The sequence below is a fragment of the Triturus cristatus genome, chromosome 1_2 (genome assembly GCF_964204655.1).
Source record: "Triturus cristatus chromosome 1_2, aTriCri1.1, whole genome shotgun sequence".
NCBI lineage: Eukaryota > Metazoa > Chordata > Amphibia > Caudata > Salamandridae > Triturus > Triturus cristatus.
Window position 1 is genome coordinate 28,466,565 of NC_140580.1, and position 22,666 is coordinate 28,489,230.

Genomic DNA, 22,666 nt, shown 5'->3' on the forward strand with positions numbered 1-22,666 from the left:
AGGGCGTTGGAGTCGGCCCGAGCTTGGGGTGTATTGGTGGAACTCTTGAAAGTTGCTGACCCTGTTGGGGATGGGGCCTCTGATGCAGACGTCGGGCAGGCCCCGGCCTCCCCTGCATCTGATTAGGGAAGAGCTTTGGGATTAGGAAATAGCACAACTGGGTGGTCGGTGGTCCTGGGTTGGGAAGGTCAGGGATGTAGAGTCCAAGACTTGAGTGTCTTGCCATGTATCCTGTCAAGCAGTCATGCCGGTGGGGGGGGTGGGTGTAGGGGGGGCGGTCGGGGGGAGGGTCGTAGCATGGGGTAGTTGTTTGAATCTTGTTTGGTTGCTCCAATTACACGGGGGTACCTCCTGCATGGGGACTCCGCGCTCTGCGAGTATATGGTATGCCTACGGGTGGACGCCGGGTGGTGGGCTTCTAAGGATTATCCTGCAAGGTTGCTGGGGGGGCAACGCTTTACCCCATATACTGCGGACTCATAAATGGGACGTTTATGTGATGGGAGTTGTATATTGACATGCCCAGGCAAGGGATAGTTTTTGAATGTACTACTTTTTGAGTGTTTAAATGCAAATAAAAATATTTACCAAAAGAAATCAAGCAGTCTGTGAGCTCAGGCAAGTTATTATAGCCATACCTGACCTTGGAAGAGAGACAAGGAGTTACTAAAGATGTTCATCTGTGGGAAATCCCAGACTTCCTGATCTGGGTACCCTATTTAAGCTTCTAAATGACCCTCACTTGAAAATCCTCCCTCTTGGCAGATTTGATATGGTACTGTCAATTTTACCTTGGTGTCCCAATTTGCATGCTGCACTTAATCTTGAAAACAATACACCCCTAATCTAGCTTTTTTTTAAAGTGTACCTGCCCTGGACATTTTAATATAAATTCCTCAGCAATCGAGGTTAAAGGGTAGTGAAATCACACATTGTGGTGCTGGTGCCTCTGCTAAAGAGGTGCAATCCCATAGAGAATCCCCTAGCTATTTCAACAACCTCAATAAAACTATAGATAGATGTCTCTATGATAAACAATAATATTTTGAAGCTGCCACTCAAGGATAACGTCAGAGTTTAAAAGAGTGGTCTTCAAGCTTACAAGTCGAAATCTCCTTACTACTCCACTCATAAAGAAAAGGAATTAGGACACCTTGAGGTGTATTTTATTGGTGGAGACGGATTACCAAGTAGAACAAGTTAATTACCATTGGCAATGTATTTCAGATGAGTATGATGGCCAATGCAGACTCCTTAAGTAAAGTCCTTCTCAAGAATCACAGTGGACCTGAACATTATTATCTGATCGAAGTCCACAAAAACATCTCATAGTTCCAAGGGAAATTACATGTCAACTGTTGTATAAGGCATCACATGCAGCAGCAACATCTGTTATGTTCATTTTCCATAGTTCCCCAGATTAAAGAGCAAGAAATTATATATTCAGAATATGTATCTATATTAGCTCATCATGATGCCACTGTGCTAATCCTATGCTTAAAAAGTCTGCTGGAAAAAACATACATTTGAGGTGAGCAGATTATGAGTGTAGCTGATGTTCAATATAAAGGAGCTTCTCTCCACCTAAACTTGGAAACAATCCAGAGTTCATTATTTACTGTTTTGCATAATTTATTAGGCACTCTAAGCATGAAAGGGTATTGTCTTGACTTATCCTGGGTGGTCTCTTGTGTCTAGACAGCTGAACCTCTCTGATGAACTTTAAATAGAGCAAAATACACGTGGGTTGCTTTTAATTGTTCCATACTGGCTTGGATGGCATTTTACCAATTCAAAGCTGTAGAAGTGTACCTGCAGTGGTGAAAGGCTTTTGTGATTTTTCAGCTTGGCTTGGAAGGCTGAAGGTCCTGCAAGGCCTTCAGATATAGGACAAGAGCTGGTCTGTTCCAAACTCATGCCTAGTATTTTACAGGACAAACTCTATTACATTCTCCAATGAAACTATCTCCAGCTCAGCTCTTAGTACTGTCATTGGAGTTCATTGGCTTCGCAAGAAAGCATTTTCTATTTTTTGTAGGGCCTGCATTTTTATATATCCCCAGAATTGAGCGCCATAAGAGCTTGTCGCATGAGCTTTTGTTTTGTAGGCAATTAAGGCTGGCTTAATTACTCAATGTCCACATATATTTGTATATCTTGATATAGCACTGGCCTGTTGACTCAGTATTGTTTGAGACTTGACTAACTAAACTATCCAGTGGAGCCAATCATCAAATCATATGCCCAGGTAGTCGGTGATTTCAACTCACTCAACTGCTTTACCAAGGAACTTGAAAGTCTAAATTAACTAGGATTTAGGTTTAATTACCATGAATAATTTTGTGGTCTTTGCATTGATGGTTAGCTTCCTTTTTCTGCAAAATAACTCAAAGCCTTCCAGAAGATAATGCACTGACTTTTCTGTACGTGTGAGAATTACCACATCATCTGCATATAACAGAATCAGGACATGCTTGTCCTCAAATTTGGGAACATAAAGACCAAGATTATTGAGGACCTTTCCTATTTCTTTAATATTGATGTTTAATGATACCGGGGCGATTACGCAACCCTGTCTTACCCTCGTATGTATTTCAAACGTGTCTGTGCATTCACCCTTATTACCATATTTATTCTAGTGTTGTTATTGTGATGTAGTCTCTCAGGAGCTTGTTTCAACAAAGCACTTTTAAAAAAACATGATCATATGTTTGAGTTTTGTTGTAACCTTTTTCAGGCCACAAAGCACAACCACAAAACCAACCACTAGAGGTATTTGCACTCCAGCTGGAGAGCATACAGCTCCAGCTCTGAGTGCTTAAAAAAATATGGCAAGCTCTCCTTAGGCCATGTACTCCCAGCTGCCCCCCAAAAAATAAAAAATAAAATGTTTGGTGGTTCCCCTTCTAACTGCACCACCAGCAAAAAAATACATAATTAAAAAAATCCCTAGGGCATTATGGGATGCTCTTGCCAGAGCAGTGAATAAAAAATGAGCCACTTATTTATTACTCATATTTTTGTTTTAAAAAAAGGTGTTCATTTGAGTTCCCCAGTGTCCATCAGGGCACACACACTATTTTTTAATCTTGTGGACCAGGGGGAGCTCAATTTGTTTTATATTATCAATGAACTTATAGAATCTTATGAATCATGATATATATTGTATGACAGTTATATGTATGTTACACTTAGGATTCCCAGGTATAGTAGTTCCTCAGATTTTTGCTTGCTAATAACTCTTCCCCTGTTTGATAACTCTTCCAGCGTTGGCTGGCACAGATAAGCGTGGTGGGGCAGGGCGGAAGTCGACAGATGACGGAATAGGTACTATTTATTTATTTAATTATACCTATTCCATCGTATGTCTACTTCCCCCCCCCTCGCCCACCCCGCCCTGCCCCACCGCACTTACCTGTGTGGCTGAAAGGATTTGAATTAAGTTTGGCAGGAAGGCAGATTATTATGTGTAGGTGATTCATTTGGGTAGTACAGGTTAGTTGGGTAAGTATTTTATTAAAATTATAAGGTATTTTAACTTGGTGATATCTGTGGCCGCTGTAGTTTTGCAAAATGTCATGATATTTCATTAAAGTACCACTGTGCCCAGCAGCCATTAATGAGAGGTTGCGCTGTGATAGACTTTGAGCTTTATGTTAAAAAAAGATCTTTGGCAAGCCTCTATTGAAGAGCCATGGGAAGGAGAAAGGAAAACATATTCTGAAATTGGTTGAGAAACATCAATCGACCAAACCACTTTGAATAGAAAAAAAAGGTTTCACTTATAGAATCACTTTGTCCCTAAGAAATTTCATGGAAGAAGGTAAAATAGATAGATGCTGGTGCTCACTGATGCTTTTAGGATGCATGGTGGCCAGCAAAAAAGCCACTTTCTGAGAAAGGAAATTCAAAAAGAATGTTCAAACGGAGAACTTATCACAAATAGAAGGCTAAATTCAAATCTCAGCCAGGAACATGAAAGAGCATTGGGAGACATTGGTATGTAAACAAGTAACCCTGCTATGTAGAATTATGACTGTCCCCACTTGTAAAGGATCAACAGAGTGGAAAAACTCAATATGCAAGACAGACAACATGCTTTGATAATCTACCTGTGTTAAAGGCTTATTTACTGCTAAAAAACCTACTCAGAAAGACAATGGCATGAGGCGCCTGACCTCTAGACATTGACAACCGTTTGATTAGGGTCAAATAAATGTTTACCATATTGAGCGTGAAAATGATTCTTCAGAGCAAGAGGAAACAGAGCTGTACAGTTATGAAGGTTCAAATACTATGGGGAGATCAAATCTTGTGAATACCTTCCTCGGCAAAGGTAGAAGTGCATAATGAAGAGTGTAGCTCCATTTCAAAGAGTGAGAAAGCATCCCTTCTGTATGAAATTGGGGTTTTTATTGTGTGGGATGAAAGCCTTACTCAAGCAATAACCACAATCCTTGTCAGGGTGAGCCACAAAAGTCACTAAATTAACATGTACTTAACCCTCTCGTGGGTTGGCACAAAACCAGTCAGGCTTAACTTAGAGGTTATTGTGTTAAGTATTTATACAGTACACAAACAGTAATAAAGTGAAAACACAGCACAAGAAAAATCCCACACCAATTTAGGAAAACAGAAAATTAAATACAATCAGTAGAATCCGAGTTAAGAGAAAGTTAGCAACTAAAAGATCATAGCACCAACCTCAAGTATCCGGCTGTGCGAGACCGGGGCAAAGTCAAAGGTTAAGGCCAGCGCTGATGGAGCATGATTCAGACACACAAGGTGGATTGGGCCCAGTCTTGGCTTACCTTCGGACTCTGAACAAATTTCGAAGAAATAGTCCAGGAGAAGGTACAGTTCAACAGGGCAAAGCAGCAGGATGTGTCCAAGGAGGAGTCATCATCGCCGGAGAATGCTGGCTGTAGGGTCTCGGTGGAGCTGTTGATGGAGGGAAAAATCTCTGAGAAGGAAACCCTGGATTTCCAGACTGAGGAGATCATCATCATTAATGGGAAGCCTGTCGCCGCCAAGCCTGGTGAAGTTTTTCATCTTGGACACAGACCACATTTTGGAAGTCGAAAACCTCCAGCGAAACAAAATTGCAAGCTGTGGCCAAAGAGGGCCCCAAGAGGCCTAATACTGTCACTCAAAGGTCCTGTTGAACAAGATTTGCTGCTGTGGGGAAGAACGTAGCCGGAGATACCTCAAAGTGAGGCTGACCAGCTATGCATCTTAGGTGGATCAGATTGCAGGCAGGTCCGTGTTTTATGTCGGTTGTTCTGGCACTTTCTGGTGAAAATATGTCTAGTCCCAACACTTAAGGTTAGGCAGGTGCCGCCTCTGTAACACCTCTTCCAAGGGTCCAGAAATTGGGGTGTACCATGTGGGGGGTCAGGACTCATTCCAGCAGAAGTGAGGTGCAAGTTTCAAGGTTTCTGAAGCTTGTTATGTCAATGTAGCTCACTCAGGAGGCCAGCCAACTTGCCCTTGGAGTCTCTCTGATAGTCCTGGGTTCAAGGAGACAGTCCTCTCTCTATCAAGTATGAAGGCGTGCCTCAAGCAGTTGGGCAGTCCTCTGGTAGCACCTAGGCAGTCCTCTGAAGAGCAATGAAGGCCTCAAGTAGAAGTTCTCTGGACTACAAAGCACTCCTTCTGAAATCATACATAGGTCCAGGATCATACAGAAGAGGTGGTTCAGGAGGTGCAACATTTATACCAGGTGACAGCCTTTGAATTGGGGGTAACATCCTGGCTACCCCTCATCTGGTTCTGGAAAGTTCTTCCCTTTCCCTGTCAAGGCTCCAAGTAGTCTGGGGTGACACAAGACTGGTGTCAAAACCCTTTGTGTGTATGCCGCATGCATCCTATTGAAATGTAAGTGGGGCAGGGAACAGCTCCGCCAAACCATCCTGGCAGAATTGTCCATCCTACCAACACAAAGTCCCCCTTTGGCTCACTGTCTGTGACGAATACACAAATGTGTTACTGCTTAGCTATTCACAGTCATGTGACCCAAGACACAGGCAGCAGGCACTAGATGATTAGGACAAGAAAATGCAAAATTTCTAAAACTGGCCTTTTCAGAAATGTGGCTAAAAATCTGACTTTACCATTAAAGAGGATTTTATATTACAATTACAATTCACCTGAGTCGAAACTTGACATTCCTATCTGTTTCCAATCAAAAGTTAGCACTTATTAAATATAATAAGGCAACCAAATGCTATCCAATGGGAGAGAAAGGCCTTGTAGTATTAACACATAAATGTAGGTGTTCTTCACTACCAGGACATGTAAATCTTAAAAACACATGTCCTACCTTTTAAATATAATGCACCTTGCCCTGTTAGCTGTTTAGGGCCTACCTTAAGGACGACTTATGTATTTTTAAAAGGAAGGTTTATTTTACCAGTTTAAAACTGCACTACAGGTGCAGTGGCAGACCTGGGTCATGTTTTAAAAGCCTACCAAAGTGGGATGCATAATGAATGCTGCAGTCCAGTAGCAGCTTTTAATTTACAGGCTGTGGGCACATGTAACACCATATACTAGGCATTTATAAAGAAATTAAACATGTCAATTTGGTGTCAGCCAAATGCACCGCGCTTTAGGGAGAGAGCACAAGCACTTTAGCACTGGTTTGCGGTGGTAAAGTGCACACAGTGCTCATTACTAAAAAAATGAATTCATAAAACAGGAGGAGTGAATGCAGAAAGTTTGGGGGAAGACGACACCTAAGGCTGTCAGGTCTAACGGCCGCTCACATTTGGTTTGTTCTTATTGTTCCTGTGCTCCTGGGATAGGATTTTTATCCAAACAAGATCTTATTTACACCACGTGGTATAATGACATAATCCCAGGCACTACATTTAACAATCGTAACACAAAATGCTTCCCAAGCCCGCAACCTCTGCATCATCTTGGACAGCAAGTTATCTATGCAGAAACAGGTAAACGCAGTCTTGTCCGCCTGCTTCCACACCCTACACATGCTCTGTAAGATCTTCAGGTGTCTCTCCATCGACACCAGAGGACTGTCACTCAAGCCCTCGTCACCAGTAGGCTGGACAATGGGAAAACTCCTTCCGTAGGAATCACTGCACCCCTCCTGAAGAGACTACAGCAGTGGTGGCTCCTCCGCTAAGGCGGAGGAGCGTCGCCCCACTGCTTTTCAGCAGTGTAAGAAAATATAAAATGATAATAGCTCAATATTATTATCAATTTATTTTTTCATGCTGCAGGCGCAGCAGCTTTGGGATGTGGGCGGGACTGCTCTGCTTAAAGAGTAGGCAAAGGGAGGAGTGGTTTTCACTCCCTACGTGTGCATGAATGTTTGGCTGGCCGTCTTAGGCCAGCTAAACATTTATGTGCACATAACATGCTGTCTACCCAGGCTGCATTACAGCCTGGGTGGAGAACATGCCCAGGCTCCCAGTCCCCAGCTGAGCACAGAACCACGGCGCTCAGACCTGCCTTGCAGCATTGTGATTGGCTCAGGGGAGTCTGGGTGTTTCCTGGGTCCTCCCTGTTCCGGCCGGAGGAAGGAGTGGAGAGACGCGACGAGGAGGACAAGACGATGCAGACAGGAGGTATATGTATATATATATATATATATTTGCATAAGCGACTCCTGGACATGAGATACAGAGTCACGGACCCAAAGTTTCGTGGCTGGAACTTATTTTATTGATAAGCCATATGACGCGTTTCGGGTATACAGCGTACCCTTGATCACATGCGGAAACGCAGTCCGCTTTCTCTTTTTATATTTTAGTTGCCAAATCACCTGTGCTGAACATAAAAGAAACACTATCTGACAATCGTGTATCCAAAATTACGTGCGTTAATTGTGCATCAATGCTATTGAAAGACCGTAATCATGTTGTCATTATATTTTAGTGGTAACCAACAGTAAATACATATTAACATATTTTGTTATCTCAAACACTCAGCTGCTTGGGTGAATCTCATCTGTATAAATACATCAATCTTTGATTTGACTAGTAACAAAGACTGTTTGCTAAAATTTTGGTTGATTAAAACCCCAAAATTGAATGTTATAAATACATATAATATAAATATAAATAAATATGTGTAAACAACAGATTTATTAAAATATATTTATGTGCTTAATATTGTTTAAGCGCATAAAGTGCAACATGTGCCTATAACTGCATAAATGCTTAAAACCCATTATGGATTTTCAGTGAGTATCACGCAATTCTGTAACTGATGTGTTGATCAATTGGTAGTTGTAATATTTGACTAAACATATACTATGCTCATATATCGCTTGTAATCACTTTGTACACTGTCATAGTTGGTCAGAAAAATAATTATACACTGTAAAGTGCTGAGTGCTCCCTTGATACTCATGAAAGTGCTAGTGCTTGAAAACATGATTTTTAAGTGCATTAAAAATTTAAAAAAAGAGAAAAACAAGAAAAAAATATATATACAGGGAAGTTATGGCTTTGATGAACTGTTCATAAATATTCTAACTTCATCGTTAATCATAACAGACTATTATGATTAACACATTGCCAGTTAACGGTGGAAAAAACAACAAGATTATATTGCATAATAATCCATATAAGGGTAGTTAAAATGTCATAAAATTACCCTTATTGCAAATCACTTCAGACTAATAGACAGACCTATTTTGCGTAAACCTGCAACTACCTGATAATACTGAAAACAAAGATGGGAAAAATGGGTAAAAAAATCATTTGTTTGTATGATAGTTCACCCTTATGTCAGACATCTGCAGCAAAGCATGAGTTGTGTCTATAAAAAGTTGTGAAGGTCTTCTGTGTTGTTTAGACCTTTTGGATGTTTGCTATCCAACTCAATAATAAACCGCGATTCTAATTGGCGTAACTGTCGTTCTCTATTACCGCCTCTGCGGGATTTTAATACTGAGCTGATTACAAAGTAACTTAAACAACTCAAGTTATTGTTGTGACATGCTTTGAAGTGTCTGGCGACTGGGTAGGCCTCGTCGTTATTTACGATTGCTCGGATATGTTGCAGTATTCTGACGTGCACCTGTAGCTTTGTGCTGCCCACATATCTTAAACCACAGGTGCACGCCAAAACATATACGGCAAACTTGGTTTTGCAATTGAAGTGGCCCTCAATTAGTTTGGGTTTGGTATTAAAAGGAGTTACATAGCTGGTAGTGTTGATCCCAAACTTACAAGCTCTGCAACTTGGACATTTATAGAATCCCTGTTTTGGTTGTAACCACATTTTATTGTCTAAGCTGATCTCTGGGCTGTTTTTGACCAACTGGGATTTCATGGAAAAGCCTTTCCTAAATGTGATTGTGGGGTTTTCTGACAGTTGTGGTGCCAATACCGCATCTGTTAAAATTATGGGCCAGTTACGTTTGAGAATTGCTTTGATTTTTTTCTCCTGTTGATTGAAAGTAATAATCAATCTTGGTTCAGAATCATCACTATCTGCTGCTAGAGCTGTAGCCTTTTGTGATTCCAATAGGTCCTCTCTAGTCTTAAGTTTCACTTTCGCCTGTGCTGCATTAAGGATAGTTTCATCATACCCTCTGTCTCTAAATCTAGTGATGGCTTCATTTGTGCATCTTTCAAGCTCTTGTGTTTGGCTACAGATTCTTTTGATGCGAAGTAACTCCCCGTAGGGAATGCTTCTTATCAAATGCGTGGGATGTTTACTTGACGCATGTAGGGTGGAGTTCCCTGCCGTAGCTTTTCTTTGAAGTGTTGTGGTTAGCTGTTGCTCCTTAATGACAATTTCAACATCTAGAAATTCTATTTTTTCTGCATGAATATTAGATGTAAATTTTAAGTTAACCTTGTTGTTGTTAATAATGTCAACAAAAGTATGTGCTTCATTTGTACTGCCTTGCCACACCACAAACACATCATCGATATATCTGTACCAAAATTTCACATGTCGGTTATACAGTGCTGCGTGGGTCCCCCTTAGGACCTGCTCCTCCCACCAGCCTACCATTAAACAGGCATAGCTGGGAGAGAAGCAGGATCCCATAGCCACACCTCGCAGCTGCTTAAATATGTCCGTGCCAAACAGAAAAAAATTATTATTAAGACACCAGTCAATACATTCAAGTAACATTTTGTTGTGTTGGTAAAATTCAATAGGACGTAAGTCCAAAAAATGCTGAATAGCTTGAAGTCCTACTTCGTGTTGTATGCACGTGTAAAGGGATTCAATATCCAGTGTCATCAGAATCATTGTCTTGTCCCATTTGATGTTTTTGATTTTATTTAAGAAATCTCCAGTGTCTCTCACATACGTTGGTAAGTTTTTAACTGAATCTTGCAAGTAAAAATCTATATACTGAGAGACATGTTCGCTCATACTGTTAATTGCTGAAATTATTGGGCGTCCTGGGATTGGAACAGTTTGCTTGTGGATTTTGGGGATGAAATAAATTGTTGGAATTACTGGATGTTGTGCTTGTAAAAAGTTAAATTCTTCCTGTGAAATCATCCCTTCCCTACGTGTGCATGAATGTTTGGCTGGCCGTCTTAGGCCAGCTAAACATTTATGTGCACATAACATGCTGTCTACCCAGGCTGCATTACAGCCTGGGTGGAGAACATGCCCAGGCTCCCAGTCCCCAGCTGAGCACAGAACCACGGCGCTCAGACCTGCCTTGCAGCATTGTGATTGGCTCAGGGGAGTCTGGGTGTTTCCTGGGTCCTCCCTGTTCCGGCCGGAGGAAGGAGTGGAGAGACGCGACGAGGAGGACAAGACGATGCAGACAGGAGGTATATGTATATATATATATATATATATGTATGTATTTTTTTATTTTATTTACCCCCCTTCCCCTGCCTCACAGCCTCACCACCCCCGATCAGTGCAGTCTGCCACTGGACTACAGACAATACAAAACGCAGTGGCAAGACTCATACTTGACCTCCTCAGATGGACTAACATCACCCCGCACCTCAAGAAGCTACACTGGCTCCCGAATCCAGAAGAGATACCAGTTCAAGATGCTGGCCTACACATACAAAGCCCTGCATGACGAAGGACCAGCATACATAAACAATCGAATGACATTCCACCAACCAACCAGACAACTGAGAGCCGCCTCCCTTTTCCTCACAGACACCGTCTTGATCTGCTGATCCAACAGTGGAGGACGCTTCTTCTCTCACCTGGTGGCCAAAGTCTGGAATGACCTTTCCCTTCACCTCAGAAATACTGCATCGCTCCAGGAATTCAGAAAAGGACTCAAGACATGGTTGTTTGAATGAACAGAGTACAGCGAAGCAGATAGCAACTCCAGTGCCTTGAGACACTCAAAGGTGATTTGTTGCCCTTTATGTATCCTGATTGATTGATTGATTGAATTTAAGTGAGATTACACCACTGTAAAGGGAATTTCACCCAGAATTAATTGTATTGCTCAGTTGTATTAATTTTCAAGAGAGTTACTCACTTTATGATCGTCTAGATATTGCTAATGGTACTTTGTGTTTATATTGAAGCTCCATGGTTTTATCCCTGTCTCGTCATTGCTATTTTTTTATAGTGATTGTGTGCTTTATAATTGACTTTCGTTTTAATTATACTTAATTATATAATGAGATATCATTGAACAGCTGTGTCTTTGCAAAACTCACAACCCAGATTGGACTTTCCCATCGTTATTGCAACTGTGATATATGTGTTGTACGGTACCCTTGACTTAGCACCACATCGTCTTAGAGCAACATCTTCACTGCTAGGCCACATATTCCAGAAAGATAAATAAACTTGGGAGACCAATTTTCTATCAAAAATAAAATAGCATTGCATCATCGCAGATCAGTTAGGCTGCGAACGGATTACCACCTACTTGAAGTAGGTGGTAACATGTGAATGTTTAGCGACCTCATTTCGGACGCTAAACATTCTGACATACAACTATAATTCGATATTAGGAAGGGACACCCTTGACACCCCTCCTTCCTAATAACGAATCAGTATGTATTCGCAATTCCAAACTGCGATTCGGTAATGTTACCGAATCGCAATGTGGGACTGAAACATACAAAAATGCATTTTTCCGGTTGCAAATGGCCTGATTCTGTGAAAAGGGCCGTTTGCGACTAGAACACGGCTTGATACATCTGGCACTTAGTTCAATCTCTCATCTCTGACTCAAGTCCAGTTGGTAGTGTGCCAGTTGCAGTCCTACTATTCAGTCCTGGGATCTCTTCCAATAAATGTAGTTCATAATGGAGGAGGGTGTATGGGTGGTCTTGTGATAATTGCAAACACTTCCCATGGGGTCTCCGCAAGGTAGACGGGCATTTTCCTGCTAGATCTGCATTTAGAAATGTGCCTGATTTCTATAGGATTTGATCAACTTCAAGCCATTGTGCTTCCGGGTAAATTTCTTTAAATTGTTCGGAACGGAAGCCCTTAATGTCTTTTTGATGCATAATGTGTGCCAAATGTAGTGAGTGGGGCAGATTCAGGCTTCCTTGGATACCAGGTCTGTGAGCAGTTTTGGAACGCTGGCATGTTCACCTTTGCACTTGACATGGTTGCACAGTAGCAGGGGCAGACAGGGAGGTGAAATGTAGAGCCGCATAAAGCAGACTGGTCAATGATCGATGAGGGTTAGTAAGGGCTGGGAATGCACTGATTGATGTTTACTTATATTTTCAATGTCCTCCTCTGGGTAAGGTCAATTAGTGGCACTACAAGAGGTGCCAACTCCAGTCACCTCTTGTCTGGCAATGTTCTTTACTTCTGTTGAAAAAGGTTTGCTCTGGGCACTGCATTCTTTTATTTTGTTATTTAGTTCCTTGATTGTTCATTGGTTACATGATTTAACGATTAGAAATTCTACCCTGTAATACCTATACGAGTCCTCTGCAGCCTCTCTTCCATCCCAGGGTTCCTCTCCCTTCATCTAGTCCTTAGTTGGTTCCTGGTCTAAAGATGAGTTTGTAAAGGCTCACTTCTCAAAGAAGCCAGTAAGAGTATTAATGCAAGTTGTGCTAATGACTTGCAATTGGTATGTGACGGGTTGAGTCCACTGCGTTAGATTTGGATTCTGGGAGTGTGAACAAACAGCACACAGCATGACCGCTTCAACCAGTCTGACAGGGAACAAACTGACAACACTGAAATCAAGGGCTTCTTTCCATTTGTTCTCTTCCCTCTTTCTCCAGGGGAATGGTACTGGCATTGTCTGTTGGCAGTGCCAGAGTACAGTCCAAATGGTCGTTGGGAGTGAGATTTGATCCTCTGCCATTCTATTTTTACCAGGGCTGGACTGGGAACTGATCAGTCCTGGTAAAAATGTTCAAACCAGCCCTATTCCCTTCCTCTCCGCTCTTTCTTCTCTCTATTCGCCCTCTCCTCTCTCTCTCTCTCTCTCTCTCTCTCTCTCTCTCTCTCCTCTTGCTGTCTCTTTCTTCTCTCTCTCTCTTCTCTTGCTCTCTCTTTCTTCTCTCTCTCTCTCTTCTCTCGCTCTCTCTTTCTTCTCTCTCTCGCTCTCTTTCCTTCCTCTCTCCTGAAGCCCCTCATGCCTTCTGTAAATACCTTGGGAAGCTGTAGAATGTGACAGTGGTGCCAGCAGCCAGTGCCCTCTGCTCTAAAAACCAGCCTGATCCTCACACAAACACAACCAGATATCGATTTATGACGAAGCAGAAACTGTAAATCTATAGGCCAAAGAACACTGACTGCATTTCTGTTTTCCAATAATCAGTTCTGAGAACGGTTTTGGGCAGTTGCTGCATTTTGCTCAGTTTTTTCCTCTTTAATGCCAGTCACGGTTTTTGTCTTGAGGTGTCAACAGGAGGCAAGGGGGGGCAGGGGGAGTTAGGGATCTCCTGTCAGGGGAGAGCCAAAAGAAGGGCATGAAAGTGAAGGGTGCCAGCCCATCCCCACACCTGTTGACCTGTGGGAGATATCCCTTCCAGGGCACAGTGGGTCAGGGAAGTGCAAGGGAACCCTGTCATTCACAGCGCAGCCTGTGGCTCTCTCCACATCCACCTTAGGAACGACTGGATTCCGGAAAACAAAATGGATGGCCAAAGCCACGTGCAGCAGGCACACTGCATGCACAACATCGAAACACACGAGTAGCCGCACACACGCATCTTCCATGCCGTGGAAATACCACATAAAAGCTTTTTATTGTTTTGTAGCTTTCAATGCCGCTGCGTAAGGAGGTCCGCCTCAGGCATAGCAGGCCCGTGGGAATGTATGATCCGAACTTGCAACGAGCAGGCCTAGACAACACGAAGCCTCGCCGGGCTGTGCTAGTAAAGTTCAGCCTTTAGGATCTGCGCCCAGAGTCACTATCTGGTCCCACCCACTACACTTTTGGAGAGTCAAGCAACAACAATACGGCCGACTGCTTCACATGCTGTAAATCAAATACCCCAGACAGTATTTCCACAATTTGTAGCTTTTCGACACCTTTAGAGAAGGCACCGACTCCTTGCAACCAGTCCTGACCTCATCCTATCAATAAGCAGCATTTTCGGAGGTGCTAAGCCGCAGTCTCTGCCCATTAGACGGTGGGCGGTTTAGAAATGCTAACACACCTGCATTCCTTTGATGTCTCTGATGTGCTGGATGGACATGTCCATACTCATGTCCTGTTCTGCCCCAGCTAGAGGCTCAAGCTGCACCTCAATGAGGGGGCGATGAGACACACGCTTGGGGTGCTTGTGATCGAGTGCAGAGGGGATGTGCCCTAGCAGTTCAAGCCAGGGTGGTTTTTGGATTAGTTCTCCCCAAGTTACATATGATTGGCCACATTCTGCAGAAGGAAAGATCATCTAAAGTCTGACAGACATTGCTACCTAAGCATTTCCATTTCGTATTGTTTTTGGCAACAATTAATTTGAGTTTGTGAAGTTTGCCTGATGCCCACATCCCTCAATCTTGGGTCCCAAATGCATTAAACAGAGAAAGGTATTACTTTTGTGCTCCAAAGTCTCTCTTCCTTATATTAAATAAAACAAAAAAAAATCTTCATGACCTTAAGTATTTAAACTTACCAGTGTCATGATGCCCATTCGATCCAGGTCATGCGTGGATCCCCGGGAAAAATGCTTGGGCGTCGACTGACCGCTGACCGAAGGAGAAGGGCTGGCCAAGGACAGAGCGGTTAAGGAGGTGGGGATGGAGGTCCTTTTCCGATGCTGTGTGAGGTTGAGGCCGTCCATGCTGCCGCTGCTTACTCGGTTTTCAATCTGCTCTGCCCGGAGCTCGGTGGACTCTTTCTCCTCCTGAATCATCCTGCAACATGCAAACACCACTTGAGTCAGGAGATACACACACCACACCACCCCGCTCAACATATCAGAGAGCTTCTCCAAATGCCAATGCTTCTGGACACCACACATAATCACTTATCAGGGATTTGGTCAGTTAGAGATACCGGAGCCTCATATGTAATTTTCTAATTACAGAAATACACACACACACTCCCTCCATAAAAGAAGGTCTTCATTTTTGGGTGAAGGTAGGTGGCTGGGAACCCATCATACAGGATGACTGCATATTTGTTCCTAATTTTATACAAAAAACCACAAAGGGCAGGATCTCGCTTCTCGCCCACGTTAGTCGATACCTTCACTAAGAGGAAGCCCTGGTAAAAGTCTCCTAACCCAGGTATCAGTACACGCTCTGCAATGTACAAATGTGCCTACCATGTTCTAACCCTGACCTCACCCACTCAGGGAAAGTGGTAGCTTCCACAAATATGTAATGGAGAGGGACTGCCCATGATCAAGGCCTACAGAAACCATAAGTGCAATGACGTCTTTATTGACCAGTTTGTTATTGCAACATGTGGCAGCCTGTTGGAAAGGATAGGTCGTTGCATCTATCCTCGCAGAGAGGAAACCACAAGATTCTAACTAGGCCCTAACCAGGTATCAGAATAATGCACCTGTGCTCCGGGAGTGGCACTGAATCCGGAGAAGACTGTGTGCAGCATTGCCAGTACCTCCACATTTAAAGTCTTACTCTCTGCTGAAGAAGGACAAACATCCTGAAACACGTGTCTAGGGATACACAGTATTGCCTGCACCAACAATGCTAAAAAATAAACACTTTCAACTGAGGTGAGCGTTATAAAACCCTGCATTTACCACAATGCATTTGGGCAAATAGGGTGCCGGTATGCCAGGCAGTGTGCTACCTCCACTATTGTTTTGATCCGAATAATGCACCTGAATTGCTCAACTAAACACAGTGGAGTGCACAAGTTTGCCCATTACAAGCAGAGTTAATAGTGCAATCACCTTCATGTTTTGTACAGTCTTGGCAGCCTGATGCAAAGAACAGCAATAGAAATGACCAATTCTTCTAGTTGGACTAGTACTTCTTTTGCGTATGACTTCCCAACAGAGTCCAACCTGACTCTCAGACAGAAAGATCCTGGACTCTCCATTTTTGGATTGGTATTAGAGATGTCCAACTCCTGAATCCAGGCACTGTCATAGAGATAACCGCTTTAAATAAGGGAATGATAATTGTGTCCCACCGAGGGGGAGCTGCTTAATAGCCATCAAACACAATACAGTGGAACCAATATTGCTCACAGATGAGACCAGACTGAAGACTAGATTTACCAGCAGGAGATAATACTAGTATGTGCAGTGGGCCCCACACACCATGGAACCAGGGTGTCACTGCACATGCTGCACCTATGGTATGTAGAAGTCTTTAAGTACCATGTTCTAACTCTCTTTCCCTCTCTCCTTCTGCTCTTCATCCCTCCCTCATTTCTGTATTTCACCTTTTCTCCTCCTTATTTCTTTGTTGGCCTTTTCCCCTTCACCCTCTTTGTTGCTCTTAGCACCATCTACCACCTCACTTTTTCTCTCCTCACTTGCCTTAAATCCTTTCCTGTTTCCTTTCTCCCTGGTACCCTCCCTTTCTCATCCATCTACATCCTACCGTTCTCTCACCAAAACTCTCATTATTCCACCTGTTTTCTCTACCCCCTTTCTCCAGCATCCATATCTTGTATCCATGTTTCCCTTTATTTTCCACCTCCTTCATCTTGTTATTTTCTTAACATCCTTATTTCAGGTCTCTTACTCATTCTTTCCCTTTTCTCACCCATATCCATATCCATATCCCCTTCTCCTTTTCTGTTACCATTTACACTCCTGTCTTTCACCCTTTTCTATTCTTTCATTTCCTCTCTTCTTATTTCCTTGATCTCCTTTGAAGTCCCTCCTCCCTCCTTGCCCCTGCCCAGGAGTAAACTCTGCCAGAGCCTAGCTAGGCTCTTAATCTTTCAGAGAAGGAGACCTTATGGGGACGTCGAATAATTCTGGGCCCTGGCACACTGCACTACTGACAGCTATGACTCTGACTCCAAGTCCCAGCCTATCTGACTCAATGTGTGTGCTGTAGTCAAATTCAGCAGAGAAAAAACAAGGCAAGACCATTCTGCATCTGAGCAGTACTAAAATATGTGATCGTGATATGGCTCGTGTTGAAACACATCGCCAACAATTTTGCGAATGAAAAACAGTCACTTCTGAAAGTGATCAAAGAAACATGACAAATATTATCAGCCTGTCTCACTCAGATGTCAAATATGAAGCTCACAAATCTAGCATCTAAAGCCGTAGGATGACAACCCAATGTTTGTACGTTTATCTGGCTCAGGGAAATTGGGCTACTGGTTGAGGAGGGTGAAATACTACTCAAGTAGCAACCACAATCCTTGTCAAGGTATGGCATAAGCAAACCCCAAATTAATCTGTGCTCAACCCTCTTGTATCTTGGCGCAGAGCAGTCAGACTTTACTTAGAGGCAATGCATAAAGTACTTCTGCAGCACTTCAAACAGTAATAAAGTGAAAACACAATATAAGAAGAATCTCACACCAATTTAGAAATATGGAGCAGAATTTAATTATTAAAACAAGACAAAAATGACAAAAATCCAATCAGTAGAACCAGAGATATGCAATTTAGTGATTTAAGTGAAAAAGCCCAAAGCGCCACTATGGCTACCTGGTCGTGTGAGAGCGGGAAAAAGTCACAAGTTCAAGCCGACCATGATGGAGCACGGGTAGGATACAGGTTCAAGGTTAGGTCCACTGAAAACTTATTTTCTCAGTCCTGTTCAAAGATTCCCGTTCAAGGTTGAGGGGGCATGATGAGCAGAGGAGAGTCGGGGAGGGTTGTTGATATAGAACTAAGAGCAGGCTTGGCATCACAGACTGTCATCACTGTAGTGTGAAGATCCTGTTGTCGTCGCGAACAGGCCGGTGAGAGCTTTTTGGTGCTGCTCCCGCGAGCGTGGGATGCTGTAGCGTGAAGGGTTGGGCTGAATGAACTTCGAGTTGGTGGGCTATGCGAGTGACAAGGTTTCAGCACCCCTGGGCTTGTTCACAGTTGCTAACAGCCCAAAATATACAATTAATCCTCTCTGGGGCCACACGAAGCGTTCAGGACCAAAGGGGCATCACAGGGGGTCAGTGGTTGGTTCAGCTGGATTTGGGTGCAGTTGCAGCTGGTTGGGAGCTTGTTATGTCCCTGTCGCTCTGAACAGGAGGCCAGCAGACAAGTACTTGGAGTCACTATGGGAGTCCTGGATTCAGGTGCACGTCCAAACATCCATGTGACTCAAGCAGGAGTGCAGCAAGGCAGCAGTCCAGCAGAGCAACTTCCCCTGCCCTGGCTCCAGACTAAATACAGTGATAATAGCTCTTTGGTGGAGGAAAGATCCAGCCTATTAAAGTTTAAGTAGGGCTCCACCCAGCTCCGCCCTTCCATTCAGCAGTGGTGGCCCATTCAGGCACACATAAGGCCTCTATTGTGCAGCTGTCTAGGATAAATACACAAGTTCAAATGTTAGCTACCCTCAGTAATGTGACCCAGAGATAGGCTACAGAAACTAAATGACTAAGGCAGGAAAACGCAAAATTTCTAAAAGTGGCATTTTCACAATTTTAATTGAAAATCTGACTTCTTCATGATAGAGGATTTTTCAATACACTTCCAAAGACACCAAACATGAATTGGGTATCTGCTACCATTTGGAAACTTTCACTTATTAGATGTAATAAGTTAACTCCAATGTTATCCTATGGGAGAGGTAGACCTTGCAGTAATGAAAATGAATTTAAAAGTTTTCACTACCAGAATATGTAAAACGTATAAATACATGTCTTACTTTTTTAAATAGAACCGCACTCTGCGCTCCGGGCTGTCCAGGGCCTACCCTAGGAGTGACTTATATGTATTAAAAAAGATTTGGGCCTGACCAAATGTTTCTTTTCCCAGGTCGACATTGCAGTTTAAAACTGCACACACAGGCTACAATGACAGGCCTGAGACATGTTAAAGGGCTACCTAAACGGTGGCACTATCAGTGCTGCAGGTCCACTAGTAGCATTTAATTTACAGGCCCTGGGCACTGGTAAAGAAACTTTAGTAGGGACTTATATGCCAATTTAGAATAAGCCAATTGCTTGAAACATGTTAAAGGGCTGCTTAAAGGGTGGCACTATCAGTGCTGCAGGCCCACTAGTAGCATTTGATTTACAGGCCCTGGGCACTGGTAAAGCAACTTTAGTAGGGACGTATATGCCAATTTAGAATAAGCCAATTGTACCATGTTTTAAGGAGAAGCACTTTAGCACTGGTTAGCTGTGGTAAAGAGCGCATTGTCCTAAATCCAGCAAAAATGAAGTCAGCAAAAGAGGACGGTTAATGGCAAAATGTTAGGGGGAAACCACACTTTTCAACAATTAAATGCAATTGAATTGAAAAATATTAGCAGGTTTGCCCAACGTTCATACACACAGCTATTTGCTCACGCAAGGATAGTTAGGTGCACAAATAAATGTGTGTGAAATGCAGAACCCCTTTCCAGATTCATGAAAACAATAATGGTTGAATTTTGCACTCTCAAATGAGCATGTGTAACTCACAGGAGAATGTGCCCGAAGGACTCCAAGGGCAACAAAGCACATAGTGTCCAAACAGACAATTGGAAACTACGTAACCTGGAAGGAGGTCAGGAAACTGGTCGTCTACACATGGGACTATATTTGCCCTTTGAAGATTCCTTGCTTCTACCCAGGGTGACCACGTCCATCCAGGTCATTATGGACACTGATTGCAATCATGGACTATTGTGTGATAGTCTAATGGATTCTGGGTATTGTAGTCTTATTTTGCTTCCATTCAACTATTTAGACTAACACACCTGGAATCCTTGATTTGTAGATGAAACATGCAGGTCTGGAGACAGTATCCATAACCACCTTGACAAGGTGGTAACCTTACATCTCCCTCTCAGCTCTTACTATTCATTTATTACATTAAAATAGAACCTGTGAGTGTTTTTTTTTAATGAGCGTGCTTTCCTCACACAGAATGATTCCCAGTTTATTGGAAATTCTGCTTGAGCAAAATCTATGCCAAGTACATGTTTGTGGGAAATCGTCTGTGAGCCCATAAGTGGAAACCATGAACTCGCAGGTGAATGGGGAGTAGTGAACATTTTGCAGTTTCCAAAAAAAGCTTGTATTTTTACTTATGTCAAGCATTGCATCAATACATTTTGACATGGCAAAGGGGGCTGGCACAAGCCCAAAATTGTGATCTGTGGATAATGGGGTACTAGCCTACAGGGAAACTCATGTTAGTTCTGATGAAAATAGAGAAAAACAGTTTTTAAGTGGAAGTGGACTTTTGCTCTAAATTTCCTTTTGCCTAACTGTGTACACTTCTTATGGTGCCACATGAGGGAATGGATGTGTTTCCGAGTAATCCTGTGACTCTGAGCCAGTTGCAGAATTCCAAATCTTCACCTAGAACGTTCTGCTGATTCGTTAAATGATGAACATTTTCTCCAACTGTAAGAATTATCACGTTGGAGAAAAAACCTGACGTGTCCTATGACAGTTTTTTAACTGGGTTGCAAGAGAGCCACCAATACTCTACCTTTCCATTTGCAAACTCAAAGAAGCTTTCCCAGTAACAGCCCTCTCCGTAAGCACGGTCTAGAATAGATATTTAAAGTCCAATGGTACCACGAATCTCTGTAGAAACCAAGTGTGACCATCTTGTTTCCAATGTGTTAGTACCTGTTATAGAAAACCACAACATCATAAGATGTCCTCTTGACCACCTGCAAAGTTAATGACGTCTTCAAGTGCCGGCATAATGTGGTAAAGAGAAAAACAACGTATAAGACAAGGAAAAAAAACTTCATCCAGGATACATCAGATGCCCAGGAGATTTTCAGAATAAGGAGATGGCAAACAACACCTGAAAACCCGAGACTACACAGGTTTTTTCTATTGATCTCAGCAGCTTCCTTGGATAAAGTCAATCTAGTGTAGGTCAGTGAGAGATCCCAACAGCAGGATTTTAAGACAGGAAGGAAGACGTCACGTGCTGCTGAAGCAAATGGAGAAAGGACACTGAGTATTGAGGGGCACCGGGTTGTCCATCTGAAGATTCCGAGCAGGACTCCATTGCGTCATGTAATCAGTTGGCAGTGTTATCTACATCTTGGATTGATTCTGTTAGACCTGTCAGTAGCTTTCAACAGTGACATCTTGTCTTATGGTTCTTCCGGCTTCAACTGCAACATACTGATTTTGTGGTTCTTGCAACCATTCTGTTTTGATTTACCAAAGTACATACCAGAGGTGGCTCATGCTGCTTTCATCCTTCAAGTCATGGTATAATCACCGGAAGTAGGCTTGCGGGGGGTGGGTACTTAAGCACACCCGAAAATGGTCATGCTGCAGTTCAGAAGGTGTGTGGACAATAAAGATGCCTTTACATTTCGCACTTACCCTCTCACATTCAAAGCACAGTTCAAAGAGGGGACAAATATCAGGCCAGGTCTTCTAACAAACTGCTGCTTATTCGAAAACTGGTGTTTATGTTTATCCCTCTGACTGCCAAGTGAGAAGATTTTGCAAAAGTGAAGTAAGTTACAATCTTGCTGGGGTACAGGAAGTGGAAAAAAAGGCTGTAGCATATCAGTTTTTTTTATACCACACACATTTAAGCACTTGTAAATGATCTATACACATAAATCAAAATATGACAGTAACTGGGAAAGCACAAATGAAGCAGATTATCTTCTAATTCCGAAGCATGATGGAATCAATGGGCCCGATTCACAAAAGTAATCTGAGACAAAATCCTAAACTTACTACTTGTGGTATTCACAGAAGGCATTTAGTAGTAGTAAAGTTAGGATTCCTAACTTTGCTGTTACTAAACTGAGACAAAATCCTAAATTTACAACTTTCGGTATTTACAAAAGGGATTTAGTAGTAGTAAAGTTAGGAATCATAACTTTTGTGAATACCGAAAGTCGTAAAGTTAGGATTTTGTCTCAGTTTAGTAGTAGTAAGTTAGGAATCCTAACTTTACTACTACTAGGTGCCTTCTGTGAATACTAAAAGTAGCAGGTTTAGGATTTTATCTCACATTAGTTCTGTGAATCGCCCCCTGATTGTAATTCGATCAAAACAAATTAAGATACTTTACTTGATGCTGGTCAAATTATAAATATTCGTAGAAAGCCGATTTCCGCACATTATTGTTTGTGTACCATATAGTTTTACCAGTGATACTGCATGTATATTTAAATTTAGTGGCCATTTCAATGGAAATTACAGTATGTAAATGAC

General features: G+C 42.6%; 1 protein-coding gene across 4 annotated transcripts in view; it reads right to left on the minus strand.

The window, feature by feature from the left end:
* PPFIA4 (PPFI scaffold protein A4) overlaps positions 1-22,666 on the minus strand; it is a 3,163,248-nt gene that overhangs the window by 1,381,980 nt on the left and 1,758,602 nt on the right. For all 4 annotated transcript variants that reach the window (XM_085600211.1, XM_085600208.1, XM_085600219.1 and 1 more), the window contains one exon: positions 15,030-15,270. In XM_085600211.1, coding sequence (XP_085456337.1) covers positions 15,030-15,270 — 241 coding nt within the window. The remainder of the gene's footprint in view (positions 1-15,029; positions 15,271-22,666) is intronic.